General features: G+C 38.4%; 1 protein-coding gene across 1 annotated transcript in view; it reads right to left on the minus strand.

Moving 5' to 3' along the window:
* SPINK5 (serine peptidase inhibitor Kazal type 5) overlaps positions 1-21,191 on the minus strand; it is a 79,976-nt gene that overhangs the window by 26,547 nt on the left and 32,238 nt on the right. The window contains 11 exon segments of the mRNA XM_032336243.1: positions 290-417; positions 2,971-3,064; positions 5,079-5,206; positions 7,540-7,588; positions 9,678-9,805; positions 10,134-10,215; positions 12,450-12,577; positions 14,177-14,258; positions 15,522-15,649; positions 17,696-17,783; positions 19,318-19,445. Of these exon segments, the coding sequence (XP_032192134.1) occupies positions 290-417; positions 2,971-3,064; positions 5,079-5,206; positions 7,540-7,588; positions 9,678-9,805; positions 10,134-10,215; positions 12,450-12,577; positions 14,177-14,258; positions 15,522-15,649; positions 17,696-17,783; positions 19,318-19,445 (1,163 nt within the window).

Genomic DNA, 21,191 nt, shown 5'->3' on the forward strand with positions numbered 1-21,191 from the left:
GGATTATTCATGGTAGTATGTACGCAGAGAACAGGTATCTCAGTCCTTGGATGCCATTAACTCTGGAGGAATCTGCTGTGAGCACATGGTCCAAGAACACGTTAGAACACTGAGAATACCTCAAAGAAATGCACAAAGTATATGGTTTTATAACTGTAAATGCTTGAAGTCCATGCAAAGATAGCTTCCAGATCTACTTACTAGAGAAAACCTTCGGTGTGACCACCGTTGCCTGCCCCAGGCCTATCTTTCTCCCACACTCAGCAGCAGTGGATGTGGCTCTACTCACAAGAAGGCTTCACACATGGAGCACGTGTTGCCATGCATTTTCCCATCTGGGCCTTCAATGGGGTCGTTCTCTCTAGTGCAGGGGAGTCGTCCGTTTCTCACATAGTTACGGTATTCACTGCACAACTCCTACCAAATGAGGGTGGATTTAAGAATTGGGTAACTAAATACTGGAGAACTCCTCCACATTACCCCTCTGAAAACTGTGACAGAATGCTCCCAAACAGTGGATACATCAAAACAGTGATGTAGAAGGTCAATGTTACCAAGATACTTTTCAGGGGTCTAGGTCACACATTATCTGGAGAATAAGATTATGTTACTGATCTCATTAGAAAACCTTCGATTCAACTCAAATATATTCTGGGCTAGGTACTGTGAGATAGATGAAGAATCATCTATTGTTCCTTTCATAAAAAAATTTGTGATCGGCAGAACAGTATTTCTTACCCCCAAAATTTGTCCAAGCCCTAATATTCAAATCCTGTGAAAATGTTACCTTACAGAGCAAAAGGGACTTTGTGAATATAATCAAGTTAAGAATGCTGAGATGGGGAGATTCTCCTGGATTATCCTAGTGTCCCCAATGTAAATGCAGGGGTCAGTTCCTACAATTGGAAGAGTGAGACAGGAGAGACTGAAAGGAGTTAACTGCAGAGGAACAGTTAGAGACATGATGCTGTTGGCTTTGAAGATGATGGAAGGGGTCTAGGAGCTAAGGAGCACGATGGCTTCTAGAAGTGAGAGAAAGCAAAGAGACAAATTCTCCTCTATAGATTCCAGAAAGAAACACAGCCCTACCAACCCTTTGACTTAGTTCACTGAGACCGAGGTCGGACTTTTAATGTAAAAACCAAAGATGATAAGTTTGGGTTGCTGTAGGCCACCAGGTTTGTGGTAATCTGTTAGAGCAACCGTAAAAACCAAATACAGAGTATTTACAGCCTTTGGAGAAAGTGCACAGAAGCACCTGTAGTTAGAATAAAACAAATGATATAATTGAGAAATAAAAAAAATTGCTGGCATAATAGATGACAGAGCTAATAAGTATACTGTTTAAATGGGGAAAATCTTTGCAGAGAAGCTAATACTTATTCTGAGACATGAAAAATAGCTAGAATTTTGACAGAAGAAAAGGATAGTCCTGTCTCAGTATGAGGGGGCCATACAGAAAGTAAAGTTCATTTCATGTATAATCCTGAAGACTTATACATGTATAAGTTTCCTAGGACTTCACAAAAAAATGTACATAATAATATTTTATAAGTGAAGAAAATAAGACACAAACTATTTGCCTTACTGGGAGGGAGACACAGCCAGTATTTGAGCCCTGGCAGAGTGAGTCCAGAGTTCAGGTTTTTAACCATATGTGACTGAGTCCATAAGATGGACTACCTTGAGTTAATGCTTGGCATGTCCAAGAAGCAACAAGGTGGCCACTGTGGCTGGCACAAGGGTGGCAATGGGTAGAAAGTAGGAAATGAGGTCTGAGAGGTAGCAGAGGGCAGATCATGCATGGCCTTGTAAACCACTTTCTAGTGGCCCGGTTCTTACTTGGAGTGAGATGAATAGCCACTGGGTGGCATAAGCTGCCTTCTGTTTTTAAATAATTACTTTGGTTTCTGAGTTGAGGATAGATTGTTGGGAACAAAGGTGAGAGCATGGAGAACAGTAAGAAGTCAGGTCTTCCAAATTATAAAAGGATAGAGGAGAGGAGAAATGAAGAGCTGACCATACCCTGTAGGACTCTTACAAATGGTGACAGGGTGCAAAATCTAAGGTATATCATGGGCATTATAGCCAGAACTTGTGGACCAACTGCTAGCTCTCAAATTATTAACTATATGTATTTTCTAACTTCTTATCTGAGCCTCTGAGTCCTCATCTATAAAATACAGACAACAATACATACATTAATGGTTACTACAAAGATCAGTCCTAAAATTGCTATACCATATGGCATATAGCAGCAACTAAATAATTAACAGCCATCACCATCATCATCATCATATGAGAATGGAAACCCAAGGCTCAAAAATACCATTAAGCAGTTTCCCCCAAATCTCACAGAAAATTAATTGGGATTAAAATTTAGGGTTTGTCATAAGATACTCTTAATCTCACAAAACAAACTGAGGGTTGTGGGGGGGAGGGGGGTCTGTGGAGGGTGGTGGGGTTATGGACATTGGGGAGGATATGTGCTATGGTGAGTGCTGTGCCGTGTGTAAACCTGGCGATTCACAGACCTGTACCCCTGGGGCTAATAATACATTACATGTTTATAAAAAAATAAAAAATTGTTTTAAAAAAGGGTTTCTGTTTTGCTTATTTAGAACTAACCATCCCTACATAAAAAGATAACAGAGAAAAATCTGAAATCTGCCTCTGTTGGTTTGTATTCAGACAACAAGACAGCCATCTGTATGCACTTCTTTTTTTGGGATAATACTATTCACATGGTCAGTGGAGAAAATGATGACTGACCTCTTCTCAAATGCACAAGCAACTAAATCATACTTAGTGTGAATGGGAAGAAGGGATCTTCTTATATACAAGGATCCAAATACATGATCTCATTCTGTGAAGTCACTAAGGACACTGGAATGAGGAGGTGGGTGGGAGTTGGGAGGCTTGTCTAGGGGAATGGAATATTTATGTGATTCTAATATCTAAAACAGCTACCTGTGCTGCTTCTCTTTTCACTTTCTCAGGCTTTGCTTTGTCCTTTCCTTCCTTGCCATTATTTTTCTTCTCTTTTTCTTCTTCTTCAAGTTTGCTGCAATTAAAAACAAAGAAGATACAAGCTAAGTACAATTTCCCATTTCTATGATAACGTATTTTAAAAAGGGATAAGGACCTTTCAGACATGGTCAGATTCACTCTTCAGTAAAAATTTATCCAGTCTAAGAAATGCTATCATTATCACTGTGCCCAATAATGCAGATAATAAGCAAAATAATAATAAAATATAATCCGCTTTAAGAAAAAAAACTAGCATGATCTTTTATCAATATGAGATCCTCAAGTAGTCCTGATTCCATCAATATTATCCCATCAGTGACTTCAATGATCTGAAAGAGGCCACAGTTTCCTTGATTTTTAAAAATTGTGCAACTTTTCCTATGTAAATAACAACCATATCAGTGATGAAAGCCAGAGGTGATGCCAAGTCAGATGATGAGCCCATAGTCAAAATAAACTGTGTTTCACTATGAAATTAAAATTTTAGATATTATTTTAAGGGAATAAATATTTAAGTTGAAGTTCAAGTTGTAGAATAATTATCCAAATCCAAAAAGATTCAATAATTAATATGTTAGGTTGATCATGAGCCTAAGCTTCTGGCTTTCTTGCCACTTTCTATTGATACACAGCTTATCAAAGCTGGAAAATCTGATCACATTCCCAACTAGTCATCACCACAGCATGGACAAATGGATCAAGCGAGAAAAGAGTCTTGATTTCCTGAATGTCAGGCTACTGTGTAGTCTACTGTGTAGACTGGCCTAGTCTTTCAGTCTCTCCTTTAAGGAACTATGTGCATATACCTGAAATTGGACAAGGACATGTGAAAGTTAAGGGACAAAATTAACCTTGCACCTTTTCTTTTTTCTTTTTTTTTAAATTTATTTTTTATTTATTTTCAGCATAACAGTATTCATTATTTTTTCACCACACCCAGTGCTCCATGCAATCCATGCCCTCTATAATACCCACCACCTGGTACACCAACCTCCCACCCCCCGCCCCTTCAAAACCCTCAGGTTGTTTTTCAGAGTCCATAGTCTCTCATGGTTCACCTCCCCTCCAATTTCCCCCAACTCCCTTCTCCTCTCTAACTCTCCATGTCCTCCATGCTATTTGTTATGCTCCACAAATAAGTGAAACCATATGATAATTGACTCTCTCTGCTTGACTTATTTCACTCAGCATAATCTCTTCCAGTCCTGTCCATGTTGCTACAAAAGTTGGGTATTCATCCTTTCTGATGGAGGCATAATACTCCATAGTGTATATGGACCACATTTTCCTTATCCATTCAACAGATATTATTTAAACATTTTCCTCAACATTTACCTTAGCAATAGACTCTGTTAGAGGATTAGGAGTCTAAGAAGGAGGAGAACCTGAGGAGGGAATAATCCATTTCTCCTGTACTGTCTCACCCAATGGAGCTTTGGTCCCACTCACCAAAAAAATGGCCTAAAAGTCCCTGGACTTGGCTCACAAGAAGATATTTCAGTAAACATCTATTGTATGGGCTTGTCTCTTAGAGGCTTTATTCTCTATACTAAACCACTTATCAAAGTGTTTACTTCAGCTATACACAGTAATGTTCCTGAAAGGATAAATGCAATCCATTCCATTTCTCATTTGTGTTATTTTAACACCTCTTTCCTACTGGCTTCCTAACTTCTGTCCAACTGGTTTTCCCTTAGCCAATAGCTGAATATATTCACAGAATCATAAAATGTCAGGAGAGAGAGAGAGACAAAGATATCACTGCATCCAGATCATGAAACTTCTGCTCTGTTATGAATGATGATTATCAAGTGTTCAAAATATAAATTAAGACTTTCCCATGGCTTAACTAGAGGATAGACAGATAACTGGATGGAGAATCACACTGTCACTGTGATCCATTATTACTTCATGTCTTGTCCATGTGCTTTTAAACTTACACTGCATACACACCACGGTATATATTCTACACATTTCTGGGGAAACTGAGACTCAGACATGATCGATGATGAAGAGATTCAGTGGGACAGATGAGGGTAGGTACTCACAATAGGCTTGCACACATGGCACACTTGTTTCCATGCATTTTGCCATCGGGGCCGCGGACAGGGTCATTCTCCCTGGTGCATATAAGCACTCCATTCCTCACTTGGTTCCGAAATTCACTGCAGAGCTCCTGGAAAATATTTTCTCAGAATGACTCTCTGCCTTTCCTGTACCTTTGTCTCTTCTGAGGAATAAATGATACAGAATAGAAGAAAAACAAAAACGGATGACAGGGAGCAGTAAATTGATAAGTATTTACAAAGCTTCCATCGTGGACTCAGAACTGTCCTTGCACTAGAGTGGATCTGGAAAAAGTTGTCGTCATCATTCTCCCAAGGCTGCTTACACTCTAGGTACAGAAAAAGGCTGACAAAATTGGCAGAGAACAATACACATGTTTGTGTTATGTTACATATAACACTCTATGAAAGCTATGAAAGATCAAAGGGGCAAGAGTTCAATGGACCAAGAGGAGGAGGCTTCCTGCAGAAACTTCCTGGAAGAATACTGCTAAGCCTTCATGAAAATGAAGGGCATCTTGCCATTTGTAACTACTTGGGTGAAACCAGAGGACACTGCTATGTGAAATAAATGAGACAGAAAAAAAAATATAGTGCGACCTTACTCGTATGTGGAATCTGAAAAGGCTGACCTCAAAGAAACAGAAAGTAGAGTGGTATTTGCCAAGGGCTGGGAGGGTGGGGGAAATAGGGAGTCACTGGTCAAATGGTGGACATTTTCAGTTATAAGATGAATTAAGTTCTGGAGATCTGCTTTAGAACATGGTAATTATAGTTAGCAATACAACAGTATACTATGCAGTAGAACTGAAAGTTGCTAAGAGAGTAGATCTTAAATGTTCTCACCACAAAAAAGAAATGTATTTATGTCATAAAGTGATATGATGGAAGTGTTAGGTAATGCTATAAGAGTATCATTTTACAATATATGAGTGGACCAAATCAAGACAATATACACAATGTTAAACGTATACAATGTCATATGTCAATTATATCTCAATAAAGCTAGAAAAGCTAAAATGAGAAGAATGAGCAAAAAAAAAAAAAGGTAGGTCTTGATTTGTCTTTAGAAGGCTGAGAAAGAAAAAAAGACATGCACAAACTAAAAGATAAAGATATATTTGAAATAAAGATATGGAGGAGAGGGCAAGTGTGAGTCCTTGGAGAAACTGACACCTTCCTGGGAGCTCCTTGAAAAAGTAGAGGGATAGGGGATGCAGATTTCAAACAGGAGAGGTACAATAGGAGCAGAGGGAAGAAGAAATGTGTTAAGACCGACTGGAGACCCTGCAATTGCACTCCTGGGTATTTACCCCAAAGATACAGATGTAGTGAAAAGAAGGGCCATTTGTACCCCAATGTTTATAGCAGCAATGGCCACAGTCGCCACACTATGGAAAGAACCAAGATGCCCTTCAACGGACGAATGGAGAAGGAAAATGTGGTCCATATACACTATGGAGTATTATGCCTCCATCAGAAAGGATGAATACCCAACTTTTATAGCAACATGGACAGGACTGGAAGAGATTATGCTGAGTGAAATAAGTCAAGCAGAGAGAGTCAATTATCATATGGTTTCACTTATTTGTGGAGCATAACAAATAGCATGGAGGACATGGGGAGATAGAGAGGAGAAGGGAGTTGGGGGAAACTGGAAGGGGAGGTGAACCATGAGAGACTATGGACTCTGAAAAACAATCTGAGGGGTTTGAAGTGGTGGGGGGGTGGGAGGTTGGGGTACCAGGTGGTAGGTATTATAGAGGGCACGGATTGCATGGAGCACTGGGTGTGGTGAAAAACTAATGAATACTGTCATGCTGAAAATAAATAAATTTAATAAAAAAAAAAAAATCTAAGGTGATTTAGCAGCTGATCAGATATTATGGATAAAACAAGTGTTCAATTCTAAATTACCAATAAAAAGATGGCTTCAACTAACAGAAAGAAAGTTCATGAGAAAGTGAGTCAGTTTAAATATGGACTTTTAAACTGTGTCAACTTTCCCCAAATAAATATTGGGCTTATACTCTGCATTTATTAGGTAATAAAATCCATAAAGGTAAATCTTGTTTATGGCCATTATGTAAGAGTAATCCAATATCACATACAGACAGATTTCTTGTGCTACTTGTACAGAAATCTAAGAAAAGCCAAATATGGAGAATACGCCCTACAGAGTAAGTTAACCCTTTCCTTCTTATAAAATGAAACTCAAAATTTGAATTATCATGCAAAAAAATTGGTACTCTACAAACTTCTACTTGAGACCACTTTTTATAGGTGAAAGCTTTTTTGTTGTTGTTGTTCATTTCAGAATTGAAATTGAATTGAATTGAATTGCAATTGAAAAGGAAAACCTTTCTGCTAATGAGATACCTAGAATACCTTAAGGAGGAAACAAATGTCAAGGCATAGCATTCACAGTCCTGAGAAAAATTACCTTTGCAGCTTCTCGTTTAGCCTTTGTTCTTGCTCTTTCTTCTTGCTGACTATAAGGATCAGGAGAAGAAAAAGAGAGCAAAAGAATAAATGGGTCTTAATACAGTAGAGTAGATTCTTAACATTTACACATTGATCATCTGTTGCTTTGACAATTCTCAAGCACCACCAAAGATCCACTCACAGCAATTTGTAATTTTATGGGTGATAAACTGAAATGATTCATTTCACCTCAAGAGAACAGTGTGCAAGAAAAAGTCCCTTAATGAGAAACCCATTCAGCTCCTCAGCAAGTACAGAGCAGTAATACTTTCCTATTGGCTGATTCTTTTGCATCTATAATAGCTCTCGATAAAGTGTAATATCTGGCTTCTAGGAGGCAGTATAGCATGGTGGTTAAGAGGACAGATCCCGGAGCTATAAGAACACAAGAGATGTCTGAACTTCTCTGTGCCTTCCTCATCTTTAAATGTGGAAGAAGGGAGGGATAGGAGGAGGAGTAACCACATTCTTCTCACAGGATTGTTGTGAGCATTAAGTGAATTGATACTATAAAGCAACTAGAGAAGTATCTGGTACATATGAGATGATTGACAAAAGTGATATAAATGATCACAATCATCATCACTGTAATTATTATTAAGAGTGAACCCTCCCAAAAAAGGCATATGATGGAAATGAAGTAAAAGTGATAGCTCTTAACCATTTTTGAAAACTAATGGCATTGCAAATCAAGTTTAGCACAACTGGATCTATAATCTAAACAATTTAATCCTGTTAAATATGTAAAAAAGTTTTCATTTTAAGATATAAGAATGTGTAAATAATATGTAAAAATGTTATGGTTCAATCAAGATAAGACTTTTTCATTTATTAAATTAAAACCTTTTTAAAAGGCACAAAGATGGGGCGCCTGGGTGGCTCAGTCAGTTAAGCATTTGACTTCAGCTCAGATTATGATCCCAGGGTTTTGGGATTAGGCCTCAGCAGGGAGTCTGCTTCTCTCTCCCTCTGCCCCTTTTCTGGCTCATGCTCTCTCTCTCAAATGGATAAATAAAATCTTTAAAAAAAAAAAAAGGGTGAAAAGACAGTTTGTATATGGTATGAACGTGTGCAAGAAAAGACCATGGAGGGAAAATGATTCTCAAAAAAGCCAAGAGCCTTTGCTAACATACCCACAAAATATGACATAGTAAATCTTTATTTCTTTTTGGTAAGGAAGTTTTACAGTGATGGGAGAAAATTACTAAAATAGGCCCAAAACTGTGATGTGTCTCATACTTTTTTATATGGAAGGTGATCTAAACTTTATCATGAGTCTAAGTTGACTAAAAGATTTAAGAAGCATTTTCTTTCCATTCTGGGAAATTATCAGAGGACGCAGCAAAGCTGATCACTAGGTGGCAGAATTACTTCCTTGTCACTGAAAGATGAATGTCCAGGTAAAGAAAAACAGACTGAAAGAAGCCTAATTACAGGGAAATACAGAAGTTATAAACAGAAGTTATAAAGGCATTGCTAAATGATTATATTATGTCTACAGCATACAGTGGAAAACATAATTTTCTTCATTTTTTCCCCTGCACTGATATTTCTATCATTCCCAACATCTCTGGGCCTTTATGTTGTTATCTATAACTTAGGATAATGCAAGAAAGACCCACTTCATATGTTTTTGTGAAGCTTAAATGGGATTAGGTATCAAAGCTTTTAGCAAGTATATGCCAATTACATGCATTCAATAAATGTTGGTTATGATGATTCGGTTTTTAGTGCTTTCATGCCCAAACACTAAAGGACCAATCTTTGGGGTTATATATAATGCTCTTCACCAGGGAAGACTGAATCATAAAGCAGTCTTTTCTCTGAATAAAAGATCTTGAGTTACCTTGAAAATATCCTAAAAGAAATAATTATGTTCTCTTTAGATCACAATAATCATTATCTGAGAGCTCTCCACTTCTTGTTTTTGTGTTTTCTTGTGTGTGTGTGTGTGTGTTTTTTTTAATTTAAGTTCATTTGTATATGACACCTAAGAATGACCACTGCCCTGAAGAGAAAAACGCATTATTCACAATTGTTTGAAAACTTCCCTCAGTTCTATCCCCCTCTCCTTCCGAAGTACTGGGCTCTACTCACAAGAAAGCCTCACACATGGAGCACGTGTTGCCATGCATTTTCCCATCCGGGCCCCTGATGGGGTCGTTCTCTCGTGTGCAGACAAGCTGTCCATTCTTCCTTAATTTGCGGTATTCACTGCACAATTCCTGTGAAATTGAGGAAGGAAGTTTGAGGTTTTGAACACAGGTTGGGTCAAGTTGGAAAGAGCTGAAGTTTAAACTTTTTTACTTAAGTGGGGATCAGTAATTGGCTTATGTTAGAATAGTTCTTACCTGGGAAGACATGACTATTTTTAAATGATAAAAGTTACATACCCTTGATCTGGAAATAGTCACACATGCACATGGGTATATGCTCACATATAAACAAACATGAACTGTACAAATGTTTCCTACAGTTTCAGGGGATTTATGAGTTTCCTGGATGCTCTCAATGGAGTCCAGGTCCTCTGACTTTTGGAGAAGTTCCCCTCACCTCAAAGGGAGCTGTGTTCTCAGATTCTCTTTTATTTCTTGACTCACTTTCCTTCTTTTTCTTTTCTTCTTCCTCTGTTTGGCTAAAAAAAAAGAATGATTAAAAAAGACATCAGTAAGGATCATAGAATGTCCAGGTTGAAAGTGACCTCAAATATCACTTAATTATTACAGTTAATCCTTATTAAATTCTGGGGCCCCTGGGTGGCTCAGTCAGTTAAGCATCTTCCTTTGGCTCAGGTCATGATCCTGGGGTCCTGGGATCCAGCCCTGCATTGGCCTCCTTGCTCCCTCTCCCTCTACATCTCACCACCTTCCTCCCCTGCTTGTGCTTTCTTTTTAAAAAAATAAAAAATAACAAACAAACAAAACCCCAAAAAACAACAACAAAAAAAGCTTACTAAATTCTTACTATGTGCCTGACCTGGCGCTCATTCTATGAAATCTTCCAAACTGTATGTTATTAAACTACTACTATAACCCCATTTACAAATGAGAAAACTGACAGAATGATCAATTTCGCAAGGACACAGAACTAACAAATGTACACTATAGATTTAAACCCTAATCCAGAGGAAGTTTTTTGATCTTCCACTACTCAAGACTTCTAATACTCAGTAGGTCTGATTACTGTCTAGCTTTTCTTTAATCTGCTAGTAAATTCTCTACTTATATCATCCTTGAAACCCCATAGAGGTCATTCTACCCCTAAGTCCTCAGACTGTTAGGAAGTTGCTCCTGGCATTGAGCCAGACCCCTTCCAGAGCTTTCACTCATTGTTCCCACTTTTATGCACAGAGACAACCAAGAACTAATGTTGATAAAACAAAAGCTACTTGGAAATTTCAAGACCATGACTCCCCCTTTGCTAAATGTACTGAGGCTTAAGAGTCCTTGAAGGACACTGTTTTATTAATTTCTCCTTCTTCTTTTTTTAAAATTTTTATTTATTTTTTAAATTTCTTTTCAGTGTTCCAGAATTCATTGTTAAGTTTATGCACCCAGTGCTCCATGCAATATGTGCCCTCCTTAATACCCACCACCAGGCTCACCCAACCTTCAACGCCCTTCCCCTCCAAGACCCTCAGTTAGTTCCTCGGAGTCTCATGGTTTGTCTCCCCCTCCAGTTTCCCCCAACTCCCTTCTCCTTTCCATCTCCCCATGTCTTCCATGTTATACATTTCTTCTAAATTTGTTTTTGCTTTCCTGCTGTAGTAGTCCTCTCATAATGGAACACAAAAATGAAGCAGGAAGTTAATCTGAACTCACTGCTTACATTTTCTAGAATCCCTTCCATAACAACATTTGTCTAGTAGAAGAGAGAGATGTTGAATATATAGTCACACATATCAATCTATAGCTACTGACCATGCTTAGTGCTATGAAACAAAGTCCTGATTACCATGAAGGAGAAAGTGTGGGGTTAGGGATGTAGAGTAGGCTTTACCATGGCTGTTCAAGCTGATGAGACACCTGGGAGGGGCTAACTCCACCAGATACTCATCATTCTTATTCCAAGTCATTCCTCCAGATCCTGTTTTTGAACTAATGTACCGTTTCACATATTGGTATGTTTGCTTTGTGATGTGTTGTGTGATTTCAGATGACTTCATAGCCCTCTCTGCAAGGGTAGATCCTTGTTTTACATCCTGTGTATTTCCACAGGAACCCAATTAGTGATTGACAAGCAAGAATGATTCTTTGGAGTTGGTTAGGAGTGACATGACCATGATGGCAACATAGGTGGTTGTTAACTTCCCTTCCCCCACCAGAACAACCAACCTCTATTTAAGACATGACTGAGAATCCTAGAACACAAAGACGAGCTTGAAGTATGCACTGCACCTCAGAGACCAAGCCAGACTGCATTAGAAGGGTATGAGCAGCAGCTACATGTGGACCTCATTGCCCCGCCGCAGCACAGAGCAGAAATTACTCTTTGATAATGATGACACTGTGCAAAAATGCCATTGACAGGAAACAAACACTACTTAAGAAATAAAATATAAAAAGTTAAAATTAAAAAACAAAAAACAAAGCAGAGGGGCGCCTGGGTGGCTCAGTGGGTTAAAGCCTCTGCCTTCGGCTCGGGTTGTGATCCCAGGGTCCTGGGATCGAGGCCGCGTTGGGCTCTCTGCTCAGCAGGGAGCCTGCTTCCCTTTCCCTCTCTCTCTCTCTCTCTGCCTCCCTCTCTGCCTGCTTGTGATCTCTGTCAGATAAATAAATAAAATCTTTAAAAAACAAAGAAAGAAACAAACAAAAACAAAGCAGAGAGGACAAAACTCTCCTTCATTTTCCCAGATACAGTGCTACTCACAAGAACACCTCACACATGGAGCAGGTGTTGCCATACATTTTCCCATCTGGGCCCTGGATGGGGTCATTCTCTCGTGTGCAGGGGAGTTTTCCATTCCTTACAAGCTTGCGGTATTCACTGCACAGCTCCTGCCAAGATAGAGAAAGCAAGCTGGGGATACATTTTATTCCTATTCTAAGCAGAAGACTGGAACATCAACATTGGCAGAAACTAATGTTATGCTTCTTTGACACCAGGACTTTAGTTGTGTTTCTCTCAAATGTAGAATTTAACTAAGAGATGGAAACAAGACATAATGGGATGTCACAATATAATAAAAGAGGTAGACAAGTAAACTCCACAATAATCTAAACACATTAAAATATGGGTAGCGGAGCCAGGGTGGCTCAGTCAGTTAAGTGTCTGCCTTTGGCTCAGGTCATGATCTCAGGGCTCTGGGATGGAGCCCCAGGTCAGGCTCCTGGCTTGGTGGGGAGTCTGGTTTTAGCTCTTCCTCCTGCTCTGCCCTTCCCCCTGCCCTGCCCCTCCCTCTGTTTGGCCCCTCCCCCACTCATGCTTTCTCTCTCCCATGCTCTTCCACTCTCTTGTAAATAAGCAAAATCTTTAAAAAAATTTTGTGTAATACAATAAGTGTAAACATACAGGTACAAGGAAATCTGAGAACACAGAGGTTGAGCCATGAGATCTGATTGTGAAAACTGGGAAAGATGTCATATAACAAGAATAATTTGAGTGAGACTGAAGAGTAAACAGCATTTTTGTGGGTAAGAACGGGATTGGGGAATATGCATACAAGACTCTTAAGTTGGGAAACAAAGTAGGAAACTACATGGGCATACAGCAGAGCATGAATCTCTGAATGAAGGTAAACCAAATAAGAAGGGAGAGAGAAGAGATTGAGGTACATCCTATAGTTGATGATGAGCCACCTGTGGCATTTAAGCAGAACAGTACTGCAATCTGATGAATATCGTGAAGCTTTATTCTAGCTCAGTAGGGGAGGACAGCTGGACAAGGGAAAGACTAGAATCTAGAAAGAAAAGTAGAAAACTTTCATCTTCTAAATAATAAGCAGTAACAACTTATAGAAGGCTTTGGAAATGAGTACTGTAATTTCAGAAGTAAAAATCAGGCCTTCTGTGTGCAGAATGAAGGTATTTTATCTCAATTCATATGTGAAATTTCAAAAATTCATATGTAGAAAGTTTACACATATAGTCTCTGGGAAGTGGTCTGCAAAAACTAACACAGTCTGTAAGTGATGAAACCAGTGTTAGAACCCAGTTTTTTCAGACCTCAAATAATTTTTACTTCACAGGGTTAGTCTTGGAAGCAGCAAGAATTGATGAAGTTCCCATAGCATTAATCTCAATGTCATCTCCAGATTAAAGGGTTAGGATTTCCTGGCAATTTTTAGTGGATGGTACCCTACTCTTTAGACTCTGAAATATGTTCAAATTAGAATGCCAAGTAGGGGACGCCTGGGTGGCTCAGTAGGTTAAGCAGCTGCCTTCGGCTCAGGTCATGATCCCAGCGTCCTGGGATCGAGTCCCACATCTGGCTCCTTGCTCTGCAGGGAGCCTGCTTCTCCCTCTGACTCTGCCTTCCACTCTGTCAGCCTGTGCTCGCTCTCACTCACTCTCTCTCTGACAAATAAATAAATAAAATCTTAAAAAAAAAAAAAAAAAAGAATGCCAAGTAGGACTCAATGGGTGGATTCCACTCACTGTATATGACGGTGTTTTTTCAGATTCTCTTTTATTTCTTGCTTCTACTTCAGCCTTTTTCTTTTCTTCAGCTTCTGCTTGGCTAAATTAGAGGGGAAAAAAATGAGAAGAATCCACTGCACCAAGTACAGGCAATTATTTGTCCACATTTTTGCATTGCTACTCTGTCCTCCCTCCTTAGGAAGAATAATTTTGTCTTTTTATCACTACATATCAATGAGAAGAAACAAAACAGCCTTTAGTATGGTATGATACCATAACTTCTTCATACTTTTGGCTTAACACTGAAAGAAAGATAGTGACTGTGGATCTAGAAAGCTTGCTTTCTATAAAATACCCTTCTTGCCTGTGGTCAAAAAAGAAATACCATCAAGGTCCATTAAGGAGATACCAAAACTAGTACCATTGTGACACTATACCTGAAGGCTGAAAGTGGCCTTTAAGAAGGACACTGACTGGTTCCCTTGTTTCACAGAGAGTAGCTGAGGCAGAGAAAGCTTTGGCTATACTTTTAGGACAGTGCTATAATCATCCAAGGTCTCTCAAGTCTATAGTCTCTCTATCACATCATGCATACCCTGGCTTTATTAATTCACCTGAAATGTATTGCTTATTCATAGTTGCATTATCTAAAGACAAAATACAGTAGAGGTAGAAAAAGGCCAATAATTTCCATACATTGATAAACCAAATGAGCCTATATTTGCTTTGCACAATAGAATTGCATAGAATGTACGGTTAACTAATGCTACTTCAACCACACAAGGCTGTCAATCAAAACAAAAGAACATAGATTCGAAATAGAAATCAACTACTTAATCTTAGTTCAATCAGATAAACTGGGAGCAGTTCCAAATTTTGAAAGCAAACTGCCAATTCTAACTTACTGAGAAATGTCACGTTATATAAAGTAATATTTAATTTTGTAAGGGCTCATGATTGCTTGATAGGCAACATTAACTCTAATCATCAATATATGTATTCAGGGCTTTGCTTTGGACCACAGCCTCTCTGGAAGATGAGCTGCCTATAAACTTGTACAATAGATTCACATGTGAAGCTTCAGTGCAGGGAGTATGTGGTATTTGCACAAGCTCAGGGCTGCCAGGATGTTCTAGTGGTAAGAGAATGAGAGTCAGGGAAGTAGACATATTGGAGTAAATAGCTCTGGTTCTTCTCCCAGCTCTACCACCAACATTCTCAGTGTAAGTATTCCACTTATTCAACTCCCCTCCCTGTTTTGAGCCACAGTTTCCCCATTTCCAAAAGTATCTAATTCTATTAGACTCTCTGTTAAGTCCCTACTCTCTCTGGCATTCTTTAGACACTGGCATTCTATACTCACTAGAAGGCTTGACACATGGAACACAAGTTTCCATGCATTTTCCCATCTGGACCACGAACAGGATCATTTTCTCTGGTACAGAAAAGTATTCCATTCTTTGCATGATCCTGATATTCACTGCAGAGTTTCTAAATAATGAAAATGAGAGAGTTTACATACAGCTCCCTATTCTGTTTATACATTTTATTTTATTTTTTAAAAGATTTTATTTATTTATTTGAGAAAGAGAGACTGAGATAGTGAGAGATAACAAGAGCAGGCAGTAGAGGGAGAAGCAAGCTCCCTATTGAGCAGGGAGCCCAACATGGGGCTTGATCCATGAAGGCAGATGCTTAACCAACTGAGCCACCCAGGTACCCCCTGCACATTTTTTTTTAAAAGATTTTATTTATTTATTTGAGAAAGAGTGTGAGAATGAGTTGGTGGGGGGAATCAGAGGGAGAGGGAGGGAGAGAATCTCAAGCAAATTCCACGCTGAGCATGGAGCCCAATATGGGGCTCGATCTCATGACCCTGAGATCAAGACCTGAGCCAAAATCAAGTGTCGATTGCTTACCCAACTGAGCTACCCTCATGCCCTCTGTTTATACATTTTAGATGCTGTTAATTAAAGATATCAGGGAAAAGGAACGAAGGATAAAAAATAAAACTTACAGGATTTAGGGTCATCACAAAATTTTGTGGTATTTCTCTCCGTGTAATAGACACCCATTTAAGTCAACAAATATAATAAGGGGATATAAATATAAATGTGATTTAGCTCTTTTATCACTCAAGTAGACAGGAGTAAAGAATTGCAATATAAAAAGCTGAGAGATATGACAAAGGTCTGCGTTAAATCTGTACAAGCACAAAGGGAAGAATGATTCATGGAAGTACAAAGAAGAGTTTATAGCTGAGTTCTATATCTTTAGGATGTGTCCAGGTAAATAGTGTGGCAAAAGGTTCTCTAAGAGGAATTATGACATATATGCAAAGACAGAGCAGCATAAAAGACCATAGTATCTTGAGATAATCTATTATTGTCAGGAATAAACTATTAGCTGGATAAAGAGAGGAAGTCTGGGAAGGGGTCAAAAAGGAGACCTTCATGGTAAGTCAAAACTAGATCACTGAACCTTGAAGGGAATTTGGACTTTATTCTTAGGAAATTGGAAAATGATAAATCTTTATAGAAGAGAAGAACATAAGCAAATCTGTTTTAGAAAGACCACCCAGCTGGATGTGTGAGGATTTGAGTAACTGGCGACTAAAGTTGGAGAAGCTATAGAAGAAAATAAGGAAAGAAAAGGAGGGAGGAGGGTGGAAGAAAGGAAGGAAAAAGAACAAGGAAGACAAAGAGGAAGGAAGAAACCAGAATGAATGATAAAAGGAATGTCTTGATTTGAGAAATAAAATTAAAGGATTGAGGGAAAGAAATCAGTTGAAAGTGAGGCCTAGACAATATTAATGGAATTACATGAAGTCAGAAGGGGAACTAATGAAGTAGGCTGTTTTATGAAACTGCGAACCACACACTACAGAAGCGGGGGTAACTCACTGTTAAAAGTAAGTTAAATAGGAGTGAAATGGTCCAAATATCCTCTAAGATACCCTCAAATGTTAGCTTTTCATAAGGTCACTGAGTCGTGGAAATATTTCCCACTCTATAAAAACAATGTGGAAGATGAACTGAATATTGAGGATTGAGGAAGATGTTGGTAAGAAGCATAGAGACCAGCCAGAATGCTAATGCATCAACACAAAGGAAATCTATTAGATGTATGAGCTAAGTTGGTAGCAGGAGAAAAAAGGACAAATAACTAGCTAAGAGATGTTTAGAAAGTAGAATGTGGTATGATTTTAAAGAGAGAATATTAAAATGTTACATAGAAGACCTCCAAATATATGTGTGATATCACACATATCAAAATTTGAATTCAGATAATGCTTTGATATATTACCTTCATTTAGGAACTATTCTACTAATATGACTTGATTAATTTCCTCCAAATAGAGCTAAAAATTATAATGCTGAATTATTCTTCTAAAGCTTATGAAATACTAACTATAAACTACTTTCCAGAAAATCTATCAGTAGTGGAGGAAAATAAACGAATATTGAAAATGCGTTCTAGAGTAAAATGCACACAGCCCACAAAAGTCATCATTAAATTGATCAAACTAATCCTCACCTCAATTTCTCTCTTAACTTTGACTTTTTCCTCAGTCTTCTTCAGGTTTTCTTGTGCTTTATTTTTTTCTTCTGAAAAACGCTGTTTGCTGGAGAAAAAAACAAAAATAAGTAAATGAGTACAGATGCTTTAAATCCTCATGTTATAAAATAGTCATTTAGGGGGCTCCTGGGTGGCACAGTCACTTAAGCGTTTGCCTTCAGCTCAGGTCATGATCTCAGGGTCCTGGGACTGAGCCCAGCTTAGGGCTCCCTGCTCAGCAGGGAGTTGGCTTCTCACTCTTCCCCTGCCCCTCCCCCTTTGCTTGTACTTTCTCTCTTTCTCACTCTCCCTCTCAAATAAATAAATAAATAAAATCTTTAACAAAAATAAAATAGTCATTTAGGTGCAGGTGGAAAACAGCCACGTGTTCATGAGTTCTAGAAAAAAACATCTTCCATTCATCTTGGGGCTCCTGATTGAAATCCTCACTCTTTCTCCAAAGAATCTCTTTTATTTTGCCCTAAGTATGATATTTCTTTCCATTGCAATGACCGTTTTTGTCATCTTGCCTTCTTTTAAATCTCAGCTTAAATTCTGCCTTCTTTAAGAAGACAGACCAGACCTCACAGTGAAAATAAACTGTATATCTGCCATTGTATTTTCATAGCTGAATATTCTCTTATGGCATAGTTCTTACTCTGTCTTGCAACGTGTGTGTATATGTGTGTCCGTGTGTCCATGGCTTATTTCTGCTATTTAATTTTAAGCTTCTTGAGAGCAGGGATCTTTATTCATATGTTCACTCAACATTTGGCTAGCAACTATTTTTTGTCAAGCGCTGGCCTGGTGCTATATATAAAATAGACACATACCCGGTCTTGTTCTTGGAACTTAGAACCCAGTCAACAAATGGTCACAGAAGTAATTACAGAATTGCCAGCTGTATTGATTGATATGAAATAAAATTAAGAGTTATAAAGACTGATTTTAATTAAGAATTTCAGGAAGTCTTATCGAAAGAAGGATAATCTTGAAATGTGATCCACAGAAGAAGAGACACTGGGTAGCCAAGACTGAGACAACATGGCAGTAGGACAACATAAACAAGAGAGCTTCGAGGGTTCAAGGATCTGAAAGAGTGACAAGACCTGGTCTGAGACATCTTCATAAATGCTGTAATTATTGCAGGATTTGCACTTCCCCCCAGGTCAGATTCCCGATATGAAAAAATAAAGTTAATCCAAGTCACATATAAACACGAAGTTTTCCTGGGAGACAACATCTGTTCTTTCATTCAGGATAATTACTAAAGGAAAACAGTCAAAAGTCTTGGTATGTTTTGCCCTCATTCTCTATTATGACTATCTTATAAAAAGGCTTACAAAGGTGGTGGGAGGAAACAATAAGAAGTATTTTGTAATCCAGCCCTCTAACTGGAAAACAGAATCCATTTGTATTTGGAAACAGATATATATCATTAGGATCTACTTACTAGGTGAAATCATGATTTGCAGAAGACAGAAAACTGCTCAAAAATTTTCAACAACAAAGCTACACCTCAACATTGTTCTTATTCACCATCCCCACCAATCTCCACTTTACCCATCCTGTCCCTCTAAAGAACCCACATCTGGACTCACAAAATTTCAGCACACAGAGCACATTTGTTGCCATGCATCCTGCCATCAGGGCCACGAATTGGGTCACTCTCTCGTGTACAGTAAAGTCTTCCATTCCTCACTTGGGTTTCATATTCTTTACAAAAATCCTGCAAAAAGGTGAGTAATTACATTTAGCACTTTTCTACTCCTTAACACAGAAAATGTGTATCATGGATTTACAGTCAAAGAATGTCAGGCCTAGAAGGTGTTGGTAAATGTGTAACATATTAATGAGGATTAATAAGAAATAATAATTATGTTATGAAATTACTAGTTACCTGCATTTACTATGTGTTTATTTATTAAAAGATAGAAGAACTGTATGGTGCCTGGGTGGCTCAGTTGGTTAAGTGACCAAATCCTGGTTTGGCTCAGGTCATGATCTCAGGGTCTTCAGATTCAGTTCCCCTTGGGCTCCACACTCAGCAGAGAGACTGCTTCTCCCCCCTCTCCCTCTACCCCTTTCCCAACTTGCACACGCGCTCTCTCTCTAAAATAAATAAATCTTTTTAAAAATGTAAAAGAGCCTTATAAAGAATAAGGTTGAGCAAACATCTCATAAAACTAGATGACTCTTACTAACTTTTAGGTCTATGAAAAAAGGATTAAAAAAAAAAAAAAAAAAGACCTTTCAATGAATTCCAAGAAAGACATAACAAAATGCAGCTGCCAAGACAAAAGAAAAATATGTCAACAAGCAGAATAGAGAATCTGTAAGATGAGATGCTTAAACACTATTTAATATGGATCAAATCAAGAACAATCTGGTCTGGTTTGCAAGGAAAATGAATAAGGTGGCATCCATTGTCCTCTCTGTGAATCTGTGGCCTCCTTTACTGATGTTCACTTTAATGTGCTCTGCCTCCTTTATTGATATCCATTTCTAATACAGTAGGTGGAAAACAGAGAGAGTGAATCTAATTTTCCTTCATTCCCCACTGGAGAGAGGTAAAACACCAAGACTAAAATTTAAATTTAATTTAAAAGGCTGTGACTTCCTCTAAATAACCCAAGAAAGGTTTGTTCCAGATTTCCCAATGCTTTAGTTTAGGACTTTTTGGTTTTTCTCTGTTTTGAAAATCCTAATATCTGAGTTGAAGGCTAAATTACAGCTATATTTATATCTCTATCTACCTCAAATTACTCTAAATTTAGGAATCTCCAGGTCAATAAAGATGTTTTGTAATGGCCTGTATTACTATATAATCTACAAAACACAATCCATAAAAATATGCTTCTCTAAGCCTTTTTCAACTATGCACCCTCATCTTCCCATTTCAGCCAAGAAAACATGAGCATAAAGAGTGTGGTTTGAAGTTGGACCTAAGCAGCTAGATTGTGCCTCTGTGAAATTTCCAGAAATCACAGCAAGGCATGGGCATGGGCATAGACACTAGAGACAACTCTATCTTACCAACTACACAATGAGGTTTCTGGAATAATGTTCTTTAAGGCCCTTTCTATATGTAATTTTCTAAATTTAAAAAAAAATAACTCATATTTCATCAGGACACTTTAAAAAAAGAATCCTAAGGGTGCCTGGGTGGCTCAGTGGGCTAAAAGCCTCTGCTTTCAGCTCAGGTCGTGATTCCAGAGATCTGCGATCGAGTCCCACATCAGGCTCTCTGCTTCAGCAGGGAGCCTGCTTCCCCTGCTCTCTCTCTCTGCCTGCCTCTCTGCCTACTTGTGATCTCTGTCTGTCAAATAAATAAATAAAATCTTAAAAAAAAAAAAAGAATCCTAATTGACTCCTAATAAGAAGATATTTGTTTTTGGAGGAGCAATGGGTGTGCTCCCAACTTCCTGGTTGTAACAATCCAGGAATAAAGACACAGAAGACAATCATCTATCTG

This window comes from Mustela erminea, chromosome 3 (genome assembly GCF_009829155.1).
Source record: "Mustela erminea isolate mMusErm1 chromosome 3, mMusErm1.Pri, whole genome shotgun sequence".
Lineage (NCBI taxonomy): Eukaryota > Metazoa > Chordata > Mammalia > Carnivora > Mustelidae > Mustela > Mustela erminea.